This window comes from Rhinatrema bivittatum, chromosome 1, assembly GCF_901001135.1.
Source record: "Rhinatrema bivittatum chromosome 1, aRhiBiv1.1, whole genome shotgun sequence".
Lineage (NCBI taxonomy): Eukaryota > Metazoa > Chordata > Amphibia > Gymnophiona > Rhinatrematidae > Rhinatrema > Rhinatrema bivittatum.
Window position 1 is genome coordinate 349,357,170 of NC_042615.1, and position 21,051 is coordinate 349,378,220.

General features: G+C 42.6%; 1 protein-coding gene across 10 annotated transcripts in view; it reads right to left on the reverse strand.

Moving 5' to 3' along the window:
* Positions 1-21,051, reverse strand: part of KLHL8 (kelch like family member 8) — a 202,917-nt gene that overhangs the window by 61,610 nt on the left and 120,256 nt on the right. For 9 of the 10 annotated variants that reach the window (XM_029599660.1, XM_029599629.1, XM_029599644.1 and 6 more), the window contains one exon: positions 19,472-19,640. In XM_029599660.1, the coding sequence (XP_029455520.1) occupies positions 19,472-19,640 (169 nt within the window). Of the gene's footprint in view, positions 1-7,123; positions 7,369-19,471; positions 19,641-21,051 lie in introns of those variants that run through there. The other variant, XM_029599696.1, reaches the window with a different exon arrangement.

A 21,051-nucleotide genomic window follows, 5' to 3' on the forward strand; every position in this document is an offset into this window, starting at 1 on the left:
CATGTACAGGACACTGCTTCTGGTTGAGGTGTGAGAGGCTCAAGACAAACTGTGGCAGACAATCTGGATAACGCATTACTAACCGGCCATATGTGATCATGCAGTACCAGCAGTGTGGACACGTCAAGCTTGTCATTAACCAGTGATATTTAAATAGTTCCCAATGGGAAGATAGCAACAGGGCCATTTTGAAAATTAACTTTTTGAAAGTGTGTAGTGCCTGCTCACACACCAAGCTTTAGGGCCGGTGCATTGCTTGCCCTCACAAGACTAGCAGGCCTCTGCAGCATGGGGAGAAAAAGCCTGGCCCTGGGGCGATGGCCTGCAGACATAACTGTACAAGCCACTTGTCATGGCAGCGATGCTTTCCCTTCCCATCAGCCACCCACCATGTCCATGCCGTTTGCCACAAACACATAGCCAGAGATGGAATATAGAAAGAAGCATCTTTTACCTACAAGCCAACAGTCTCCGTACAAGCTGTCCTCAAAATTTTCACACAGGCCCAATTACTTAAGTATAAAGGAATCATACGTGGCTCTCTAGTACCTGGCTACCATGTCAAGGATGCACATTTGAGCGTCACAGACTGCTTGCATATTGATGGAGAGGAAGAGCTTTCTGTTGCGGTACATCTCCTCCCTGTCACGGGGTGGAATGATGGCCACGTGAGTGCAGTCAAAAGTTCCCAGAACATCGGGAAAGTTTGTGAAGGCATAAAAACCTCTCTTCAAGTCCATCAAGTCCTGCCTGTCCCGAGGAAATGCTATGTAGCGATTAATGCGGTCAGAGACTGCTGTGATGGCCTGGTCCGGACTGCATGAAAAAGTGGTTTGGGACATTGCCCCCCCACGACCCCCCTACTGTCGTTTGGAAGGAGCCAGTTGCCATAAAATGCCGGGTGGCCAACAGTTTTGTGAAGGCAGGCACAGCGTGGGACCTTTCGGTGACCGGATCCAAATCCCCTCGAATTTCTTCTTATAATTCCAGGATAGCCCGAGAGCTGAGGTGATACCTGCAAACCACATAGTACTCTGGCATGCCCAGCCAGGATTTTGTGGAGGAAAGATGCACTCCCTGTATCTCCTCCGCCGTGTCCACCTGTGTTGTCAGGTGTCCTGTGCCCCGACCCTGTGGGGCCCATGGCCCAGCCTCTGGTGCAGGGACTTACCTAGGAGGGGATGGAACTGCCCTTGCCTTTTCCTGAGGTGGTTGTTGTTCTGCTTGTTGTCTGCAGTGAGCTTCCCGAAGCATCCAGTATCCCCTAACAATTAAACTTGCCACAAACATGACTTTAAGGAAGCTAGACCAGGTAAGAACAGGTGTTTTTATTGGGGCAGGTAGGCATGTCCGTTATAAATCCTCTTTCTACCATACGCAATAATTGCTGCGATAATACCAGTGATATCGGCCGCAGGAGCGCGATAAATATGGCGTTACCGCGTGCGATAAGGCCCTAACGCGAAATGATAAATGACTCAGTAAACTTATCTGGTTAGACAATCATCCCATTATCAAATTTGTCTAACATTTTTACATCTTTCTGCAGAATCTCAATACCTATTTGAGAAAGTTGCTTATGCAAATTATTTTTCTACTTATTTTTCTACTTATCCACAGCACTTCTGACATATGGGGACTAATTTTTAATATGTGCACTTGTAGCCAAGGTGCCACCTGATCCAAACAATTTAACTTTTGCTAACTCCTACTGTGAATTAAGACTAAGATAGGCAGAGACTTGAATTTCAACTGCATATAAAAAAAACCAAAAAAACTTCTGAAACCGAGCCCCTGAAAGTTAATTGCTAAAGGGGCCATGTAAACGTTAAAAAGAATAGGAACAATGGATCCCTACAGTACTCCACAGAATAATACTTTAGGCTCCAATATTTCTGAATTCCAATTAATCTGAAACAATTAGTGCCTAACACACAGTTTGGCTTATGGGGCCTTCCCGTGAGCCGCCTCACTTATCCCAGATGCCGCCAGCACTTGTCTGTGGCAGGAACACTGCCGGTGCCAGACGCAGCTGATTATGGCAATGGACGCCACCATTCCCCAATCTCTTAAGTGCGTTCATGCCCGATGGTCCGACCTTTAAAGGGCCCATTGTGGGAACTCAGCCATGGCACCCTGTGATGACATCACTGGCCTCTATGTAATTAAGGCTCCTTGGGGGAGCCACAGATGCCTCTTTAACGTATCTCCTGCCTTGCAATACATGCTGCTCTAGTGACCTGCGCTCCTGGTTCTTACCTTGCCTCATCCAGCTTTGCCTCCTTCAGCCTTGCCTTCTCTAGCCTTCCTCTTTCTCCAGCTCACCTCATCTGGCCTTGCCTGGTCTTAATTGTCTTATACAGTGTCTTTAGTGTGTCTTTGTCTACCCTTGGCTTGACTCTCCAGATCTTGATCTCATGCTTGGACCTGACCACGATTGCCCGTCCCTGATCACTCTTGCTAGCTGCCTGCCCTGAACTTGGTCTGTCTCTGACTCTGTTGGTCTGCTGCCTGCCCTGATCCCAGTGTGTTTCTAGAATTTAGTTATATTCATTGCTCTAGAGACCCGCCTAAGTCCTGCTGGTCGCCAGAACCCAAGGGCTCAACCTGTAGGGGAGGCAGCTGGTAAAGGTGAAGTTCCAGACTGTCCTGCTACAGGGCACATTCACCAGCTGTTGGGGTAGTCCTTTTGGGTTCGCCCTTGAGGCTGCGCCAACCATGCTGCAGCACAAATGGCTCACAAACCTGCTACCCTTCACAGTAAAGTATGACAAACCAGTTGAATGATGTCCCTATCGGTCCAATTTCAGTCTTTGAATTAAAAGTTGATGATTGTACAAAATGTGACACTCATGTCATTAGATACTAGCAGAGCATCCTTACCCCTATCCATTGTGATCTTCATCTTAATATTGTTCAACCGGGTTACTAAGGTAATTTCTTTTTTTTCAATTCTTTATTTATAGTGTTTTTTACAAACAAATACAAGGAATATACCTTGACGGAAATAACAGAAAAATTTAACAAGAGAAAAAAGAAAATTCAATCCCATCATATATATATATATTCATATACAATGGGTTATTTCACAGCATCATTTGTTTTTACAGTGGAAATGTGGAGGGGGAGGAGAAACAGAAATACAGAGAAGTACCAAATAACAAAAAAAATTTTTTTTACTAAACTGGCTTAAAGCTCTCTTTCATTTTGACCTCGAGCAAATCAACTTATGGCCCCCCATCAAGAAACCTTCTCAGTTGGTCTGGCATGAAAAAGACATATACATTTCCAGAATATTTTATAATACATCTGCAAGGAAAACGGAGGGTGAAGCTAGCCCCTTTAGCCAAGACCTCGGGGCGCATAGCTAAAAACGCCCTCCTTCGCTGTTGGGTGGGACGCGAAAGGTCTGGATAGACCCTCACCGTCCCTCCCATAAACATATTGTTTATATTTTGGAAAAATGCCTTCATCAGGAAACTTTTTTCTGGTTCTGTATAAAATTGAACAAATAGGGTGAGCCTTTCTGTAACTTCCAACTCAGAGTTCTCCAGGTATTGTGTTAAATTATTAGATTCATCCCTCTCTCCTCCCGTGGAAGTCTGTAAACTCCTTCTAAGAAAGAAGAGTTTTTTCACAGTCGGAACCTTCGTAGCTTCAATCTTGAGGGATTCCACTGCAAATCGTTTGAAAGTTACCAGAACTGGTTCACCTAACACTTTAGGAAAATTGACCAACCTTACATTGGTACAACGCAAATAATTTTCAACAGATTCCAGTCTTCTTTGAGATATTATACAATCCTTCATTAAGGAGGAGTTAAGTGACTGTGTCTGATTTACCTTAGTTGTTAAATCCTGAATATTAATAGCTTGGTCCTGAATCATCTGTAAATGCTCTTTTTCCACAGATTCCATTTTATTTTCTATTTTGCCCAACTGCTGGGATTGAATCTTCTGGGTACGGGCCATGGTAGCCATAAGATCCCATATGGCTTCCAGCGTTATTTCTGCCGGTTTTTCAAACTCCAGGGGTCCCAGTCCTCTTTCCTCCCCCTGCAGTTGTTCTCTCGATGTTCCCAGAGGTTCGTTGCTCTCACTCACCAAGCTCCTCACAGGCAACTCACATACCTCCGACAGGGGGGGGATGGTAGACCCAGCTCCGCTCCTGGTAATGGATCCCTCACGCTGTTCACCCAGGGGCAGCATAGCGTCCGAGAATGCAGCTCCATTACTTGGACGGAGGGGAGAGCTACACAGCAGTCCTCGAGGTTCTGGTGGGCTCAATGATATTTCGCCAGGCGAAAGAGCCGCTTCTCTCGGCTCCACCGCAGCGGCGTTCAGAGTTCCCACAACAGGAGAGACCAGCGCGAACTCGGTGATGTGCCTCTGCCCCGCCGGGCTAGGTAGGTTTGAGGGATAAACCCTTACCTTACCCTTGCGTTTATGAGGCATTTCAGGTAATTTTTTTTCCTTTTGCAAGAAAATAAAGAAGGAAAAAAGAAGCAGTTGGCAGGGCAGATCGGTTCAGCGTCTACAAGCCGCGGCCATCTTGACTCCTCCCCCCCTACTAAGGTAATTTCTGAACTGTGATCCTCTCTAAAACCTGATTGTCTTGGATGGAGGATATTTGTATCCTCAAGAAATTTAGATAATTGTACAGCTACTACTTTTTCAATGACTTTCAAAATAAAATGTTAGAAAATAAGAATAAAATAAAACTGGCTGGAAGTTGTTAATATTGGCTGAATAAAGGGAATTTTTCTCTTAACTGCGGGCAAATTTTAGCATACTTCAGGTCTACATGACCTGAAGTATGCTAAAAGTAGTCACATGACATTGCAAAAGACTAGCATTAATAATACCTACTAGAAATCTGACTAATCCCGGCTCAGGATACTTAGCCAGTTTGGACGGCATTGGGTCCAGATCAAAAAGTACCTGTTGTGATGTAGCTAAGAATTGTCATTCTCCAATATAAAGAATTTCTTAAACCTCTTAATTTTACTGAAAGTATCTGACATATTACATTCCTCCTCTATTTTATCAGAATTAACATATTAACAAAGTACTGATGGCAGAAAAAGACCAAATGGTCCATACAGTCTGCCCAGCCCATTTCTTATGGAAGTAACTGCCACTCCATGTAGGTTACCCCCTATGTTTCCGTTAAGGGCAGTAATTGCCGCTCCATGCTAAGGTTAGTAGTAATAACAATGAAAACCAAGTACTGTCAAAACCATATCAAAATCACTATCAACATTAGGAGTAGATTTGTGATTGGTACTAGGCAAAAGTCTGTCTTTGAGGCTGAATTGAAAGTAGATAACAATATCAGAAAACTATGTAATAAGTTAGAAAGATTTCTAGGGTGATTTTCTGCCAGCTTCAAATGTTTTGAAGGAGAATGTGTTTTTGCTTTTTTAAATTTCTATTTGATAAAATTCAATTCTTGCAAAACATTTGAATTTGTCCTCTGTTTTATTTCTCCTTCACTTCCTTTCCTAATGCCTTGTTTGTCTTTTTAATACCTTTAGTCTAGAGTGAAACCAAGGAGTTCTGTTTCCGAGCAAAGAGATCCGATAACTCCGGGCTTACTCAAAAGCTGCCTAAAGAACCATATTCCATTAGGTAAATCGCATCTCTAGAGAACTTTCCATGAAATCTTCTGAAAATTGTTGAAGATCATCATGCAAGAAATCAATGTTAACATTCCTTAGGTTCCTCAGATTACACTGTATTTCCAATTTAGGGGACATTTGATAACAGTTTTCAGTGGATGAGCCATTCTACTTTATTGTGGCACTCCGTGTACCGACCCTTCTGACATCAGCATGTCACACAAGATTTATAACCTTTTCCATTTCTGTTTTAAAGATGCTGTATATGTCCATTTTTCCATTATTTTATAGGCTGGCTGTGAACCATCTTGCTTCTAGTCCACTGCTTGTGCTGCAATTATCAATCTCTGATCTTTATGTTTAAATTCATCTCTCCTTAGATCAAATACTGACACAGGAATTACTTAAGTGACTTTATACTTTCCACTGTATTATGCTTTTGCCAATTTTTTTCTTTGTTCTTTTGTTTAGTCCTTTAAAGAGTTTTTGTCTCTTAAACTGCAAATTCTGTTTCTTTCTCCAGAACTGCTGGCAGATGCTCACTTGTGCCTTCTGTTTACTGGAACATTTGTCCAAATTTAAAAATGAAGAGAGATTGTGGCTGCTCACTTTCATACTTTAGCATTTTGAGTATTTGGGTCTGTTGATGTTGTTAAGTATGGTCTGATTTATGGTCTAAAAAGACCCTGGCAGCTTAATCACAGTTGTCAGAGGACCCTGGAATAATTCATTTCCATAGAGCAACTTTCAGTTTCTATTCTATTTTATTTAGTCAATAAAAGTAATTCTGCTTGAAAGAAACCAACACTTCATCTTTTCTTTTTATTTACAAAAAATAGCTACATGGCATTGGCAAGTTGCTCTCTCCCTCTGTCCCTATACAATTTAGACAGAGGCTAATCTAATTCTTCATTAGCAGATCATATAACCAATCAATACATTACTCTTTTTGGTTATCATACAGTTGGTTCAATCACTTATTGCCTCATGTAACTAAGTCCAAATACTTAAGCAACACCCCTTTTTCATCCATTCTCGGTTTCAAATAATGCTGGGTGACAGTTGCAAATATTTTTTGCGGTAAACACGCTGCTAGCCCTATTTATGGCTATTGACTAGAAGCATATCTAAAAATAGACCTTTTTCAAAGATAACAGCAACTTAGAGAACAGAAAACAACTAGCTCTGCAGAAATAAAGTGTAAAATATTCCACTGTTTCTCAATATAGCTGACCTAGAATATAGAGCCCTCAAACCCCCCCAAAAAGGTTTTTCTACTCTAATTTCCACAGTATGCCTGGAGGTCTGTGATGGTGGCTCTATGTATGTAATCTATTTCTATGAGACCCAAACAACCTCCTGCTCTTGGGATGTAAGGTATCGGCATATGCTGGTTCTTATAGATAAGCTAATGATGTTTTTTACATCTAAGTTTTTCAAGATCTTTTTGGACCCAGTCTGCAATTCCAAAGCTGCAGGAGAATATAGAGATTGCAAGTGAATTGATGGCTTGTACCTTATTCCATGCTGTTAACGCACTTTTCAATATTAGTTTCAATCAGGTGCATGGCTCCTGGCCTCTGACCATTGCTACAATGACCAGACTAAGAACAATAAGAGGGACTATTAGAATACAGAAAAAAACTCCCCAGGTAGTTGTGAATGAACGCTCTTGATGCCAGAATCCCAGCCCTGGCTCTAAATGGGCTGGATGGAAAAGGAGAAAGGAGGAACTCCTGGTCTCCCCCCTAAAAAAAAAAAAAATTGCAACGCATTTACTTTAATGCAAACTTCATTTTACTATGAACAGAAGGCTCTGGACATACCAACACTACTGTCCTAGAAGTACCCTCAGTAAATTGCCATTATAAACCTAAGTATGGGAGACATATTAACTATATCCCTAAATGATAATAATAATGTATCTAAGATGTTTATGTAGGCCAGAGATTCTTTGATTGCTGTGTGGCCTCTGGAAAGACTGAGGTCATAGCTACTAGGGATGTGCATTCGTTTCATACGTTTCCTATACAAGCATATAATATGAAACGAATGAAACGTATGAAACGAATGCACATCTAATTGGCATATAATGGGAAACGAATGAAACGAATGCACATCCCTAATACTCTCCCAACAACTGAGGGCCTCCCAGTGCTAGTTCTACATAAACAGCTGTGACACCAAACCTTGTGATGCAATTCTTTGAAAAATACATTCAGTCTCCATACCTATTTGACTAACATTATTAACTGAAGCTTCTGAGCAGCATACTTACTATTGGATTGGGCTCCACAGTGTGAACCCAATTGTTTCATTCACAATTTGTCTTTCTGTATTATATGTTCACAGAAGATATGGACAACTGTTCTTTCCATCTTGCACTCAATTTATATTCACATTCTTCCAGCCTCAATACTATTACATTTATTTCCATTACTTGAAACAGTTTCTCTTTCAAACTACATTGCTTACATCTCAGTCTCTCCCCAAACCTTCCCCCTTTTATGCTTCCAGAACTTACAGGTACCTGCTTTTAAACGTCTCTAAAATCAGGAATGCTTGTGCCTCTTCATTTGTGCACATTTCTATTTAATGCTCTGATGTAATCTTCACTAAAAAGGATTGTGAAAATTTGAATAACTGGTTTGTTTGCAACTTCCAAGAAACTGTTACAGGTGTTCTACAGTTCAACAAAATAGCACCCAAGATTTTCTTATTGTTCTCCTCTAGACACTTGCAGACTGATTAGTTACACAATACTTACATGACTACTAGACTATTCATGCCCTGGTATCTCTATATTTACAACCATAAATTAATTTGTGTGTTAACTTATTAACATTTTGAAACCACTTTGTTGCTTCTGTAGCTTTCAGAAAGAGGCAACTTACTTTTGGGTCTGTCCATCTAAAAATAATTAATCTTATTCTATAGAATTTTCAGTTTCAATGGAAGATTCCCTTTTTTCTGACACATTACCAGTCTTCATGTTTATTATACTTTGTAACAAATAGTCCTCTGGTTATAATGTGATAACATTTTTTAAATAAACATTATCTCCATGACAATTAAAATTTCATCAAGACCTCATAATAGGCTCTACCAGCATATATATGCTTTCATAGCCTTATCAATAATCATAGGTCAGATATTTGAATATTTTAGAATTTTTTTCTTGATACACATAAAACTGGTACTTATTTGTTATTCATACAAATTCATCAGTGTAAGATAACAGGTATGTTGCAATAATATTCACAATGGTCCAACAAGTTCAAAATAAATAAGCAGTAAGTGCCTTCAAGATACGTACATAGTAAAATTTATTCAAGAATCGATCCCCTGACACAGAACAGTGTTTCGAGTGGGCTGCATTGGGAGGAAAGGTTTACATAAGTATAGAAATCCATATAGGAATAGACAATTGTTGAAAATAAATTCCAAATTGGAGAAATGTTATGATTATGCCATGTACATTATACCATTCCAAAGGAAAAATACTTGTGCATGTAAAAATCAGTGCTGATCCAATTCCAAGGGGGTTGGCAATCTGAAATCATCACAGTTGTTGAAGGAGTAGGAAACAGGGTTTTGTTTTTTTTTTTATATGCAGGTGAAATAAAGGCTGAGGTAACTTTACAAATTGTTAACAGAACTTCAAAGAGATTGGCCATGACAGTTCTGTCAACAATTTTTAAAGTTATCCTCAGCCTTTCTTATTTCATCTGCATATAAAAAAAAAAATTCCGACCCCTTCAACAGTTATGATGATTTCAGATTGCCAACCCCCTTGGAATTAGATCAGCCCTGAGTTTTACAGGCAAAAGTATTTTTTCCTTTGGAATGGTATAATGTACATGGCATAACCATAACATTTCTCCAATTTTGAATTTATTTTCAATTGTCTATTCCTATATGGATTTCTATGCTTATGTAAACCTTTCCTCCCAATGCAGCCCATGTGAAACTGTTCTGTCAGGGGACCGATTCTTGAATAAATTTTGTTATGTACATAACTTGAAGGCATTTATTGCTTATTTATTTTGAGCTTGTTGGACCATTTGTGAATACTATTGCAACATACCTGTGATTTGCTATCTAGTGTGTTCACTCATCTTTCCACATTTCGTGTGTGGCTTTTGTATGAATAATCCATATGCTATCAAAGAAACCCCAAGACAGGTCTGTGCTTCGATGTAGAAATCTGCATCAGGAGATATTGTCTTATTTTCCCTTGCAGTCATTACAAAACTGGCATTTAATCTGAAATAAAGACCATAGATATTACTAGGAGATAACATTAAAACCTCATGGCACAGAACAAAAAGAAGACCCTTACTCTGTCTAACCGGCATTTCTGCCTATCTTGGCGCCAAAAAACAAGACCAGACATGAACTCAAAAAAGATTCTTATACATACAGGAGTTTTCTTTTAGTTTTTTTTTTTTTTTTTTAACAGAACTCCAAAGTTCAAGTCAATCATTTGTCAGATAAGAGAATACCAATCAATCTCAAGGTTTGATCCTCAAGGTCCTACTGTGTCTAAAGTGAAAATCCAATATTGCTCTCTAAAATCCAGTCTTCGTTCAAGAGATCTTCACGAGGTGAGGGAGTGATGTGTTCGAGAATTCCTCAATGCAAGTCCTGGAAAATATGCCTCCTCCATACAGTGTTTGACCATTGGTGCCTGTATTTTTTGTGCAGAAATGCAACTCTTGTGTTCTGCAAGCCTGATTTTCACTTTATGTTTGTTCAACCCCCATACCATTATATGCAGGGGCATATAATTAAACATACCACATATGAGGAGTTGCGGTCTTTTGTTCCATAATGTGACACCATTTTACCAGACTTTGGAATCCACCAGTCCTTATAACATTTGAATGCAGTTCATACATTGACCATAAGCCATTTGGCCGCCAGGGAACAAAACTTGCGGGAAGAAACGTGTAGTTTAAAAAAAAAAAAAAGGGAACTCACTACATAGTCTTCAATATTCTTCCCCTGAGTGCAGGAAATCAGAGGTGGACTGGTAAATACTGGATATACCTTCAGTACTTTCCAAATTTTGTGTATTAGTCTGGCAGTCAATGATGAAATGTTGGAGAAACATATCAAACATGTCAACTCTGAATATGATGATTCTTCTTTTTTGTCTAGCTGAAGCCAAGCGTGATCTGCATCATAAGCTTTTATAGTTCTTTTTAATTATGGAAAAAGGGTACCCCCTAGCCAGAAGCCGAGCATTCAACTGCTTAGCTTCGTTAAAATCATCTTTCTTTGAACATGGCCATCGAATAGGTGGGAAATGCCCTACAGGTAGGTTCTTTTTTAATCAGTAGGAGTTAAAGCTAGAAAACAATAAGTTGTTACGTTCAGACTGTGCTCTAAGGAGAAGTACCCATGTGGTGTTGATTTTTGAAAATTAAAATATCAGAAATGATATATTATGCTGACTGCATTATATTATGAACTGCAAATTAGGATCTAGTGAATTTAGCCAAACTATGAAAGGCTGTAAAACATCTTCTGATGAGTCCCAAAATGAAAAACACAATCAATAATACAAAACCATAATATGTGATTGTAAAATGGTGAAGCATACAAATGTTGGTCTTCAAAAGCTGTTACATTATATATATCTTGGCTATACTTGGAGCCATGGTGGTCCCCCATGGCTGTACCATGTTGTTGTAAATTATAAGTATCTAAGACTAGAAAATAATTTTGGCATAACGCTAGTTCAGCTAAACGTGTGATCTCTCCTGTTTCTCCAATACCTGTGTGACAATATCCAAAGCTGCTTGTTGGGATATATTTGTGTACAATGCTCAGATGTCTAACTAGTGAGAAAGTACTACTTACCTGATAATTTATTTTTCTTTAGGACAGGCAGATGAATCCGGAACCAGTGGGTTATGCACCTCTACCAGCAAATGGAGATGGAGCAACTGCCGTCACAGTATATATAGCCCTACAGTGACATCAGCCTGCCAGTATTCTCTTCAAAAGCAACTGTGGGCAGACTAGCAAAAAAACTTAATTTAAAAACAGACAACCAATACTATACTTAAACAACAAGAAACACTGAGCTCAGAAACAGAATGTATTAACACTAATCTAGGGACTGGATTAACATTTACCAGTAATCCCTGGAAACTTAGTTCTACAGGAGGACCATAGTGCAATCATTCAGCAGCCAATGGCAGGAAGCTGGATTCATCTGCCTATCCTAAAGAAAAGGAAATTATCAGATAAGTAGTACTTTCTCATTTCTTAGCATCCAGACAGATGAATCCAAAACCAGTGGGATATACCCAAGCTACTCCCGAACAGGGCAGGAGGCTGTCTGCGGGCCAGTCAAAACTACACATGAAAAGGCTGTGTCCTCCCAGGCCTGCACATCCAGATGATAATACCTGAAAAAGGTGTATAAGGAGGACCACGCTGCAGCTTGGCAAATGTCGACTGTAGACAACAATCTAACCTCCACCCATGACACTACCTGAGTCCTAATGGAATGAGCCTATTCTGAGAGGGCAACGGCTTTTCAGCCACCATATACCGCGGCCGTGACCACCTCCTTAATCCAGTGAGCTATTGTAGCCTGCGAAGCTGGTTCACCCTGTTTTCCCCCACCATGAAGGACAAACAGGCAATCCAACTTTCGGAAAGGTTTAGAAACCTCCAGATATCTCACATGTCTCTGGACATCCAAGGGATGCAACAAGCGGTATTCCTCTGCATCTCTTTCCTTATCCAAGAACAGTAAGGAAATGGACTGATTCGAATGAAAATCTGAGTGTTACGTCCGGTCACAGATGGCTGCGACCACTTATGCTCATCTCTTTCTTTGCTGCCTTGTCATCTCTGGGAAGAATGGCGGCCTCCGCCAGGAACCACCGACCAGCCTGATGTTCCTCTTCCTCGTCTCCGGCTATCCGCTCCTCGGAGGGCCTTCTATCCGTTCCGCTCCCCAGGACCTCTCCTGGAACCACCTCCTGTGAGTACCCTACTTCTACAGTCTTTAACTATACCAAGCCTCATTGTGGGATCCTCTTCGGCATATCCCATGCCTCAGGCCACTACCGCATCATTCCAGTAGGAACCACTTCATTATACCCTGCGCTGCAGGTCATTACCGCACCACCGTTACAGGATCCTCATCGGGGTTCCTGCACATCGGACTACCATGTCATTACCACTACTGAGACACCTCTCCGGCATATCCCGCTCCGCGGGCCAGTACCGGATCTACACGTCTGAGGTATTTCTAATCTACTGAGAGACTTCCTGGCATACCTTGCTCTGCGGGCCACTACCAGATCTTCACATCAGAGGTATCACCCTTGGGTATACCCTCTGCTCAGAACTTTACTTTTATTGCACCTCCCGCTCCACGGGCTGTGCCTTTCTCCTCTCTTAATAAAGACTATTCCACAGCTGTGTCTGACACCACTGAGAACGCGCCTACCGATGGTGAGGCTCACAAGGCTCCCCCCTGTAGGCGGAGACACCTCTCACCTCAGTCCAAAGTTCACATTCTTACAAGTTAATAACACTGAGATCACTTTAGGCAAGAAGGAAGGAACAGTAAGCAACTGTATCACCCCTGGAGTCACCCAAAGGAAAGGCTCCCAGCAAGAGAAGGTCTGCAGCTTGGATATTCTTCGGGCAGAACAAATCGCCACCAGAAACACCATTTTCAAGGTCAGTAAACACAAGGAAAGGCTATGAGGCAGTCAAAACGTAGGTCCCGCTAAAAAATCCAACACCAGATTAAGACTCCACAAAGGAAACAGTAAACTTAAGGGAGGACGAAAATCTTTCACTCCCTTCAAGAAAACAGGCAAGAGCCACTACCTGTACCTTCAAGGAATTAAGGGCCAACCCTTTATTCAACCCATCCTGCAAAAATTCCAAGATGAGCGGGATGATAACAATGAGGAAGCACTCCTTGATCTTCACACCAAGCCTCAAACACTTGCCAAACCCACACATAGGCAAAGGAAGTGGATACCTTTCGTACTCCTAGCAAGGTGACATTCACCGCAGTTGAATACCCGTGCTTCAACAAGTGAGCCCTCTCAAGGCTCATACTGTAAGGCAAAACAGAGTCAGATCTTCGTGAAGGACAGGCTCCTACTGCAAAAGGTTCCTGGGCGGCAGAAGACAAAGGGGGTTTTCCACCAGGAGTCTTCACAGATCTGCATATCATGGCCTCCTGGGCCAATCCAGTGCCACCAAAAGCACCGTCCCACTGTGGGCTTCGATCCTTTGAACCAGTCTTCCCAATAAGGGCCACAGGGGAAAGGCATACAGCAGCTTGCTTTCCAGCCAGGCCTGCATGAAAGCATCAATCCCGAAGGACTTCAGATCTCTCCTGCAACTGAAGAATCTAGGAACCTTTGCATTGCGATAAGTTGCCAGCAGGTCTAGAAATGGAAGGCCCCAGCGTTCAACTATCAGATGGAACACTTCATCCGACAATACCCATTCTCCTGGGTCCACACTCTCCCTGCTGACAAAGTCTGCTCTTACTTTGTCTTTTCCTGCAATGTGCGAGGCCAAGATCTCCTGAAGATGCACTTCCGCTCATTCCATAAGTTGGTCTCTCTCTTGTGATACTTTCTGGCTCTTGATTCCTCCCTGCCGACTGATGTAAGCCACCATTGTTGCGTTGTCCGCCATTATTCAAACCACTCGACCCTGCAGCTGAACTGCAAACACTAACCGAACTGCCCGGGCTTCCAGTCAATTGATGTTCCAGAGAGCATCTTCTGTAATCCAGTGCCCTTGTGCCATTAGTTCCCGACAGTGAGCTCCCCAACTTTGGAGGCTCACATCTGTCGTTAGTACCAACCAGTCCGGCGATGTCAGAGAGACTCCCTTTCTCAAATGAGCCGCTTGCAACCACCACTGGAGTTGAGAGCAGACTTCCATTGGCAGATGGAGCCGAATCAAATAGTCCAAAGACTGCGGGTTCCATCGAGACAGTAGGGAACGCTGAATTGGATGTACATGTGCCCTCGCCCACGGTACTACTTCCAGCATTGCCGCCATCAATCCGAGTACCTGTAGATAGGACCACACTGTCAGGCATATAGTGTTCACCAAGAGACGCACCTGCTCCATCAACTTTTGACTACGAGCTTTCAAAAGAAAAACTTTGCCCCGCTTTGGGTTGAACCACACACCCAGATACTCCAACGACTGAAATGGTTGAAGGCTGCTTTTGGCTAGGTTCATCACCCAACCAAGCTCCTGCAACAAGGAGATCACCTTGTGGTTCACCAGACCGCTGTCTTCCAGAGACTTGGCCTGAATCAACCAGTCTAAATAAGGGTAGAAGGATCCCATCCTTAGTTCCGCCGCCACTACCACTATAACCATGGAAAAGGTTCTGGGAGCGATGGCTAGACCAAAAAGCAGTGCCCGAAACTGATAATAGCAACCCAGCACCACAAAACGCAGGAAGCATTGGTGCGCCAATCAATTAGGAATATGGAGGTACGTCTCAGAGAGATCCAAGGTGGTCAGAAATTCCCCCTACTGCATAGCCATTATCACAGAGTGTAAAATTTCCATGTGAAAGTGAGTAACCCACAAATGATGGCTGACTCCTTTGAGATCCAGGATGGGATGAAAGGAGTCCTCCCTTCTTGGGCACAACAAAATAAATGGAACATTGACCCGTATTTTCTTGAGAAATGGGTCCTGGAACCACAGCCCTCAGACTGAGGAGCCTTGACAGCGTACTCTTGACTGCCTGCTTCTTCTGTGGAGAGTGGCAGGGAGACATCATGAACACATGCCGAGGAATACTGCGAAACACCAGCACATATCTTCTCATACTACCTCCAGGACCCACTGATCCAATATAATCTCGACCCACCTTTAATAAAAAGAGAGAGAGGGGCATCCCTCTATCTCCTGTTCCTGGGGGGTAGGTTGGCAAAACGTCATTGGGATGCTCGAGAGATTCCAACAACCCAAGTCCGCTCCTCGCTTAGGCTGTCTGGGACGAGAGGACTGAGACCTATCAAAAGGCTGAAATTCTCTGAAAGGTCACCCCTCTATAGGGACAAAATTGCCTGGAACCCCTGAGACGAACCCTCATGCCAAAGGAATGCAGTGACTGCTTCTTATCCTCCAGCAATCGAGGAACCAGGGATTCGCCCCACTTACTGGCTAGCTTCTCCAACTCGTTCCCAAACAAGAGTGAGCCTTTAAAAGGCAATTTCTCAGCCATAACTGATACCTGGCCGCTATTACCAAAGCCACTCCTCTGGCCGAGGTGCAGACCAAATCACAGCCCTCATCTGCTAAAAAGGCAGCAGCGGGTTCCATAACTGCCCTGGAATTCACACCAGAGTCAACAGTTTCCTGAGAGACAAGAAAACAAGAGCGGACCCCCAGGGGAACATCAGGAAGCTTTCTGCAAAGTCATTGCTACTGCTTCAAATGCTTGCTTAAAGATGGCCTCAATCCTTCTATCATGCACATTCTTCAAGGCCGCTCCTCCCTCCAGGGGGATAGTCATCTGTTTAGAGATGGCACAGACAAATGCATCCACTTTCGGAAAATACAGATGCTCTCTTACCACTGGATCCAGGGGATACAGCCCTTCAAGGTCTGACCCCCCTTTAAAATTTGCCTCTGGGGCATCCCATTCAAGATTAATCAATTCTTGAATGGCCTCCGTAACCGGGAAAAAATTAGAGGCTTTACGCAAAAAAAAAAAAAAAAAAAAAAAAGTGATTTCTCTTTGGCTCAGACATGGAATCTGCCCCAGGGACTCCCAACATCTTCAATGTCTGGGAAATCATGGCCAGTAATTCATTTCTATGAAAGAACCACAACATTATTCTATATGGTTCCAGCCCCAGGGAGTCAGGATCTGCCTCATTATAGTGCCATCCAGATGCTTTTCAAGTACACGTTGTAGCTTAAGGTGTACTTCGGCGCTTAAACACCGTACTGGCAGAGGGGGAGCCCACTGCCTAAGGATCTGAACTGACAGGGTTGGATAGTGCCGAGGACTGTGCCTGAAGGAAGGATTGCAATACTTGAAAAAACTCTACCCAAGAAAAAGCAGATGTATCCATGCCTAGACCAGGAGGCACTTGCATGTTGCCCACTAAGCTGCCATCCCCTGCTGAGGAACCAGTCAAAGGAATTCCAAGGTCAGGCATCCCCCTCCTGACATATTCTTAACCAGGCCATTACCAGACTGGGAAGACCCAGGCTTAGTAAAATCAGATGAAGATCATTCTCCCTGAGCCTCTAAGCAGCAGTGGCACAAGTTAGAGGGCACTCCAGGCTGAGATGCCCAAAGAGAAAGGCGCTTAGGTTTCTTAGCCACCGGCGCCATTAATCCATCAGTACGCTTAACAGGCGACTGAAGATGTGCGTCCAGTCTAAGCCCTGCTGAAACAAAATTGTATGCACACAAAATTTAACCGTCCCAAGTTTGTGCACCAAAAGGCTAAGCACACTGTCACCGCTCCAAACCTTGGTGCACAACAGATATGAGTTAGAGTGCATGCACAGGCCGCGTGCACAATTCGAACATACAGCAGGACGCACTTGCGCGCATGGTGATCCTGTAGAGAGCAGCCAACTGTGCAGAAAAAAGCACGCAAAACGCTGCTGCGGCCTACCATGCAGCACACAAAAGAGAAGCCTAACAGCGGGGCCTAGCCCAACTGAGCCGCTCAACTCACCAGGTTACCCAGTTCCTCTAACCCCCACGGGAGTGGGAACACACATTGGGACGGTGCACCAAGCACGAAGACCGGAGGAAATCCTAAACTAACCCCTCCACCACTCTGTGTCGGTTTCTTTCTTTTTTTTTCAAAATGTACCTGAGCTCAGCCTTCCCAGCTGAGTACAGAGACAGTCTCAAACTGCCGGGGGAGAGGGCATGTACCGTCACTGCCGCACTCGGCTTTCTGCACCTGCTGCCTTTCAGCTACTTAATCAGCTAAGTCCAGGCTGGCCTATAACCAGCTATCGGACCAAGGCACTCATCTGAGGGATCACGGAAATCACCTCAGGAATTCTTAACTGGGGGAGGGACTATCGCAGGAGAGCAGGGCAATCCAAGTCTCCAATTAATTCTCCTCTAAATTTGAAGCAATCCCTAGTAGGGAAATGCACGTCCTCCATCTATTGGAGATGGAGAATACCGGCAGACAGATGTCACTGCAGGAGTATATATATTGAGACGTCAGTTTGTTCCATCTCAATCTGCTAGTAGTTCTGGATTCATCTGTCTGGATGCTAAGAAATAAAGAATCTTCTGGATAGTAATTTGCTGTAATTGATTGAGTATATGTTTAGTATCTTTAATGTAAGTGCATGCTTTAGAAACTTCAGGTTTAAGGAAGATGTCCACAAGCATTGAAAGTGGTTCCAATATCAAAGATATTTAATAGTTACAGTTTTAAAACTGCTTGGACATTGAAGTCTTTTGCAAAGTCTCTTTATACTCTTTCATATGTTTCTCCAATATTTTCTCGATTGCCACATTAATACACAAACAATAGTTAGTACTGAAAATATATCCAGCATTTACCAGTCCGCCTCTGATCACCTACACTCAAGGAAAGAATATGAAAGATTTTGAAGTGAACTCTTTTCCCACCTGTTTCTTCCTCGGAGGTTTTGTTCCCTGAAGGCCACATACCCTGTGGTCAATGTATGCATTGAGCTAAAACAATTCCAGGAAAAGATTGGCAGGATCTGAAGTCTGGTAAAATGGTGTCACATTATGGAACAAACCACTCTTTGTATGTGTTATATTTCATTATACGCCCCTGCAACAAGATCTACATGGATAGAATCAAACGTAAGTGAAAATCAGGCTTGCAGAATACAAGAGTTGCATTTCTATGCAAAAAATGCAGGCACCAATGATCACATACTATATGGAGGAGCAGCATACTTTCCAAGACTTACATTGGGGAATTCTCAAACATGTCACTCCCTCCCCTCGTGAATGCAGACTGCATTATAGAGAATAATATTGGATTTTCACTTTAGACACAGTAGCACCTCGGGGATTAAACCTTGAGATTGACTGGTATTCTCTTACCTGAAAAATGATTGGCTTGAATTGAGCTCTGTAAAAAACACTCCAGAAATTACCTCAAAAAAGACATATATACAGGTCTTGGTTTTTGGTGCCAAGATAGGCAGGAATGCTGGTTAGACAGAGTAAGAGTCATCTGTTTGTTCTATGCGATATGGTTTTAATATTATCTCCTAGTAATATCTATAATCTTTATTTCAGATTAAATGCCAGTTCTGTACAGACTGCAAGGGAAAATAAGACAACATCCCCCGATGTAGATTTCTACATCAAAACATGGACCCGGTCAGGGTTTCTTTGATGGCATATGGGATTATTCATACAAATTCATCCATATAAGATAAGTACCAATTTTATGTGCAAAAAGAAAAAAAAATTCCAAAATGTAAAGATCAGACCTATGATTATTGCTAAGGCTATGAAAGCATACGCATGCTGGCAGAGCCTATTATGAGGTCTTGATGAAGTTTCATTCTCATGGAGATGTTTGTTGTTTAAAAAAACTTTATCATAACACTATAACCAGAGGACAATTACATACATACATATATATCCCTTGGTTGTTGACATTTTCTATGATTGGAGATTTTCAGTGACGCATGTATTATACTTGGTTTACTTTCCACTAGATTTGTATTTAATTTGTTTATTTTGCATGCATTGTACACTGGCTTAACATGTCATACCCAAAAATGTAGCATAATACTTTGTAAATTAAAACAAATCACATTTAAAAGATAACATTAACTTACCATAAGGGCCACTGAACCAACTCCTCCCCTAGGCGTATTCATTGGGGCAACAATACTCCATCGATCAGATTCAATATCATATCTCTCCACATCATTAAAGCACGTATGGTCATCTAACCCTCCTATGGCATAAATGGGGCCTCCCAGAGAAGCCAATGCAATCCCTCTCCTATAAAAATCACAAGATAGTACATTGAGAAAATTCACACCAATTTTTATTTATTTATTAGATTTATATAACGCTATTCTTTTTAACAATCATAATGGTTTACAATTATAAACAATTAAAAACCATCTAACATTATAACAAATCAATCTAGATAAATGAGGCTTGACCGAAGTGCTGCAAACGCGCAATAGAGAGCAGCTCTACTGCGCATGCGCGGAACAGATTGCTCTGAGCGACGTGCCGCCCCAAGGAAGAGATCGGACTAGGGCGTCACAGAGGGGCGGAGGAAAGAGCAGACGAGCCGCCACTCCGAGAAACGGCTCCTCCGACATGTTAACAGCCTGCGCCTGTCCCTCCGCCGCCGGAGACGAGCTCAGGCTGTTAAATATGTCGGAGGAGCCGTAGGGACGGCCGGTCCGGCACGCACAGGGACAGGAGGAGGAAAGGACAAAAGAGTCGCCGAGTCCATCCGTCCATCAACGGGGAAGGGGGGAGGGAGATGGGACGGCCGGAGCAGATCTAAATCTCGCCCATTTTAACCGTCACTCAAAGGGACAACAGCCGGCCCTGTAGAAGAGAAAAAGAGGGAGTGGAGGAGGGCTGAGGGAGAGGGAAAGGGTTGTGGATGAGGTGAGAGGGGAAGGAAAGGGAAGATGAGAGGGGATGGAAGGAAAAGGGAAGAGGATATGACTGAGTAAGTGGGAAGGGTAAGATGTTGTGGAGAAGAGAAGAGAGCGGCTCTGACAGACAGAATCTCACCCGTTTGAATGGGCCTAAGGCTTGTAAAATAATAAAGACAGTTTGAAATAAGATTTTTTGTTACACTTAAAATAATTGTTCCAAACTGCACCATGATAGGAATCTTTCCCACTCCAAAGTATGCTAGAAAATAGCTCTGTAAGAATGTTCCTTGAGTAACAATGCAAAAACAAAATATTCAAGGTGGATCTCCTGTAATTCTGAGTGGAGAGAAGCAATGTTGTGCATGACATTAAATTGCTATGAGATCATCTTTAAACTAAGGGCTGAACCATGTACGGGGTTACTGAAAGCCTGAGACAAAATGACAAAGAATTCAAAGAAATGTATGCAGAAATAGGTACTCTCTTGCAGGCACTTCAGAGCATGGAGAACTTCTAATACATGAGTCATCAGAGGTGACAGACTAGGTATGTTGAAGCTTCCATCAGAGTATCTGGGCATGAGTCTAGCGCTTTGAATCCTAACTGCAGATTACAGGGAACATTCAGACCCCAGAGAGGCCTAAAAGGTAAATACATTGTTTGGTTTAGTTTCTAAAATTGTCCTTTTAGATATTTGTCACCGACTTCCTATTGGAAGCATGTTTCAGGTCACTATGCTGGACTGTACTGAGTTAGCTAGTACTTTTGTATGTATACTCACTTCCTGT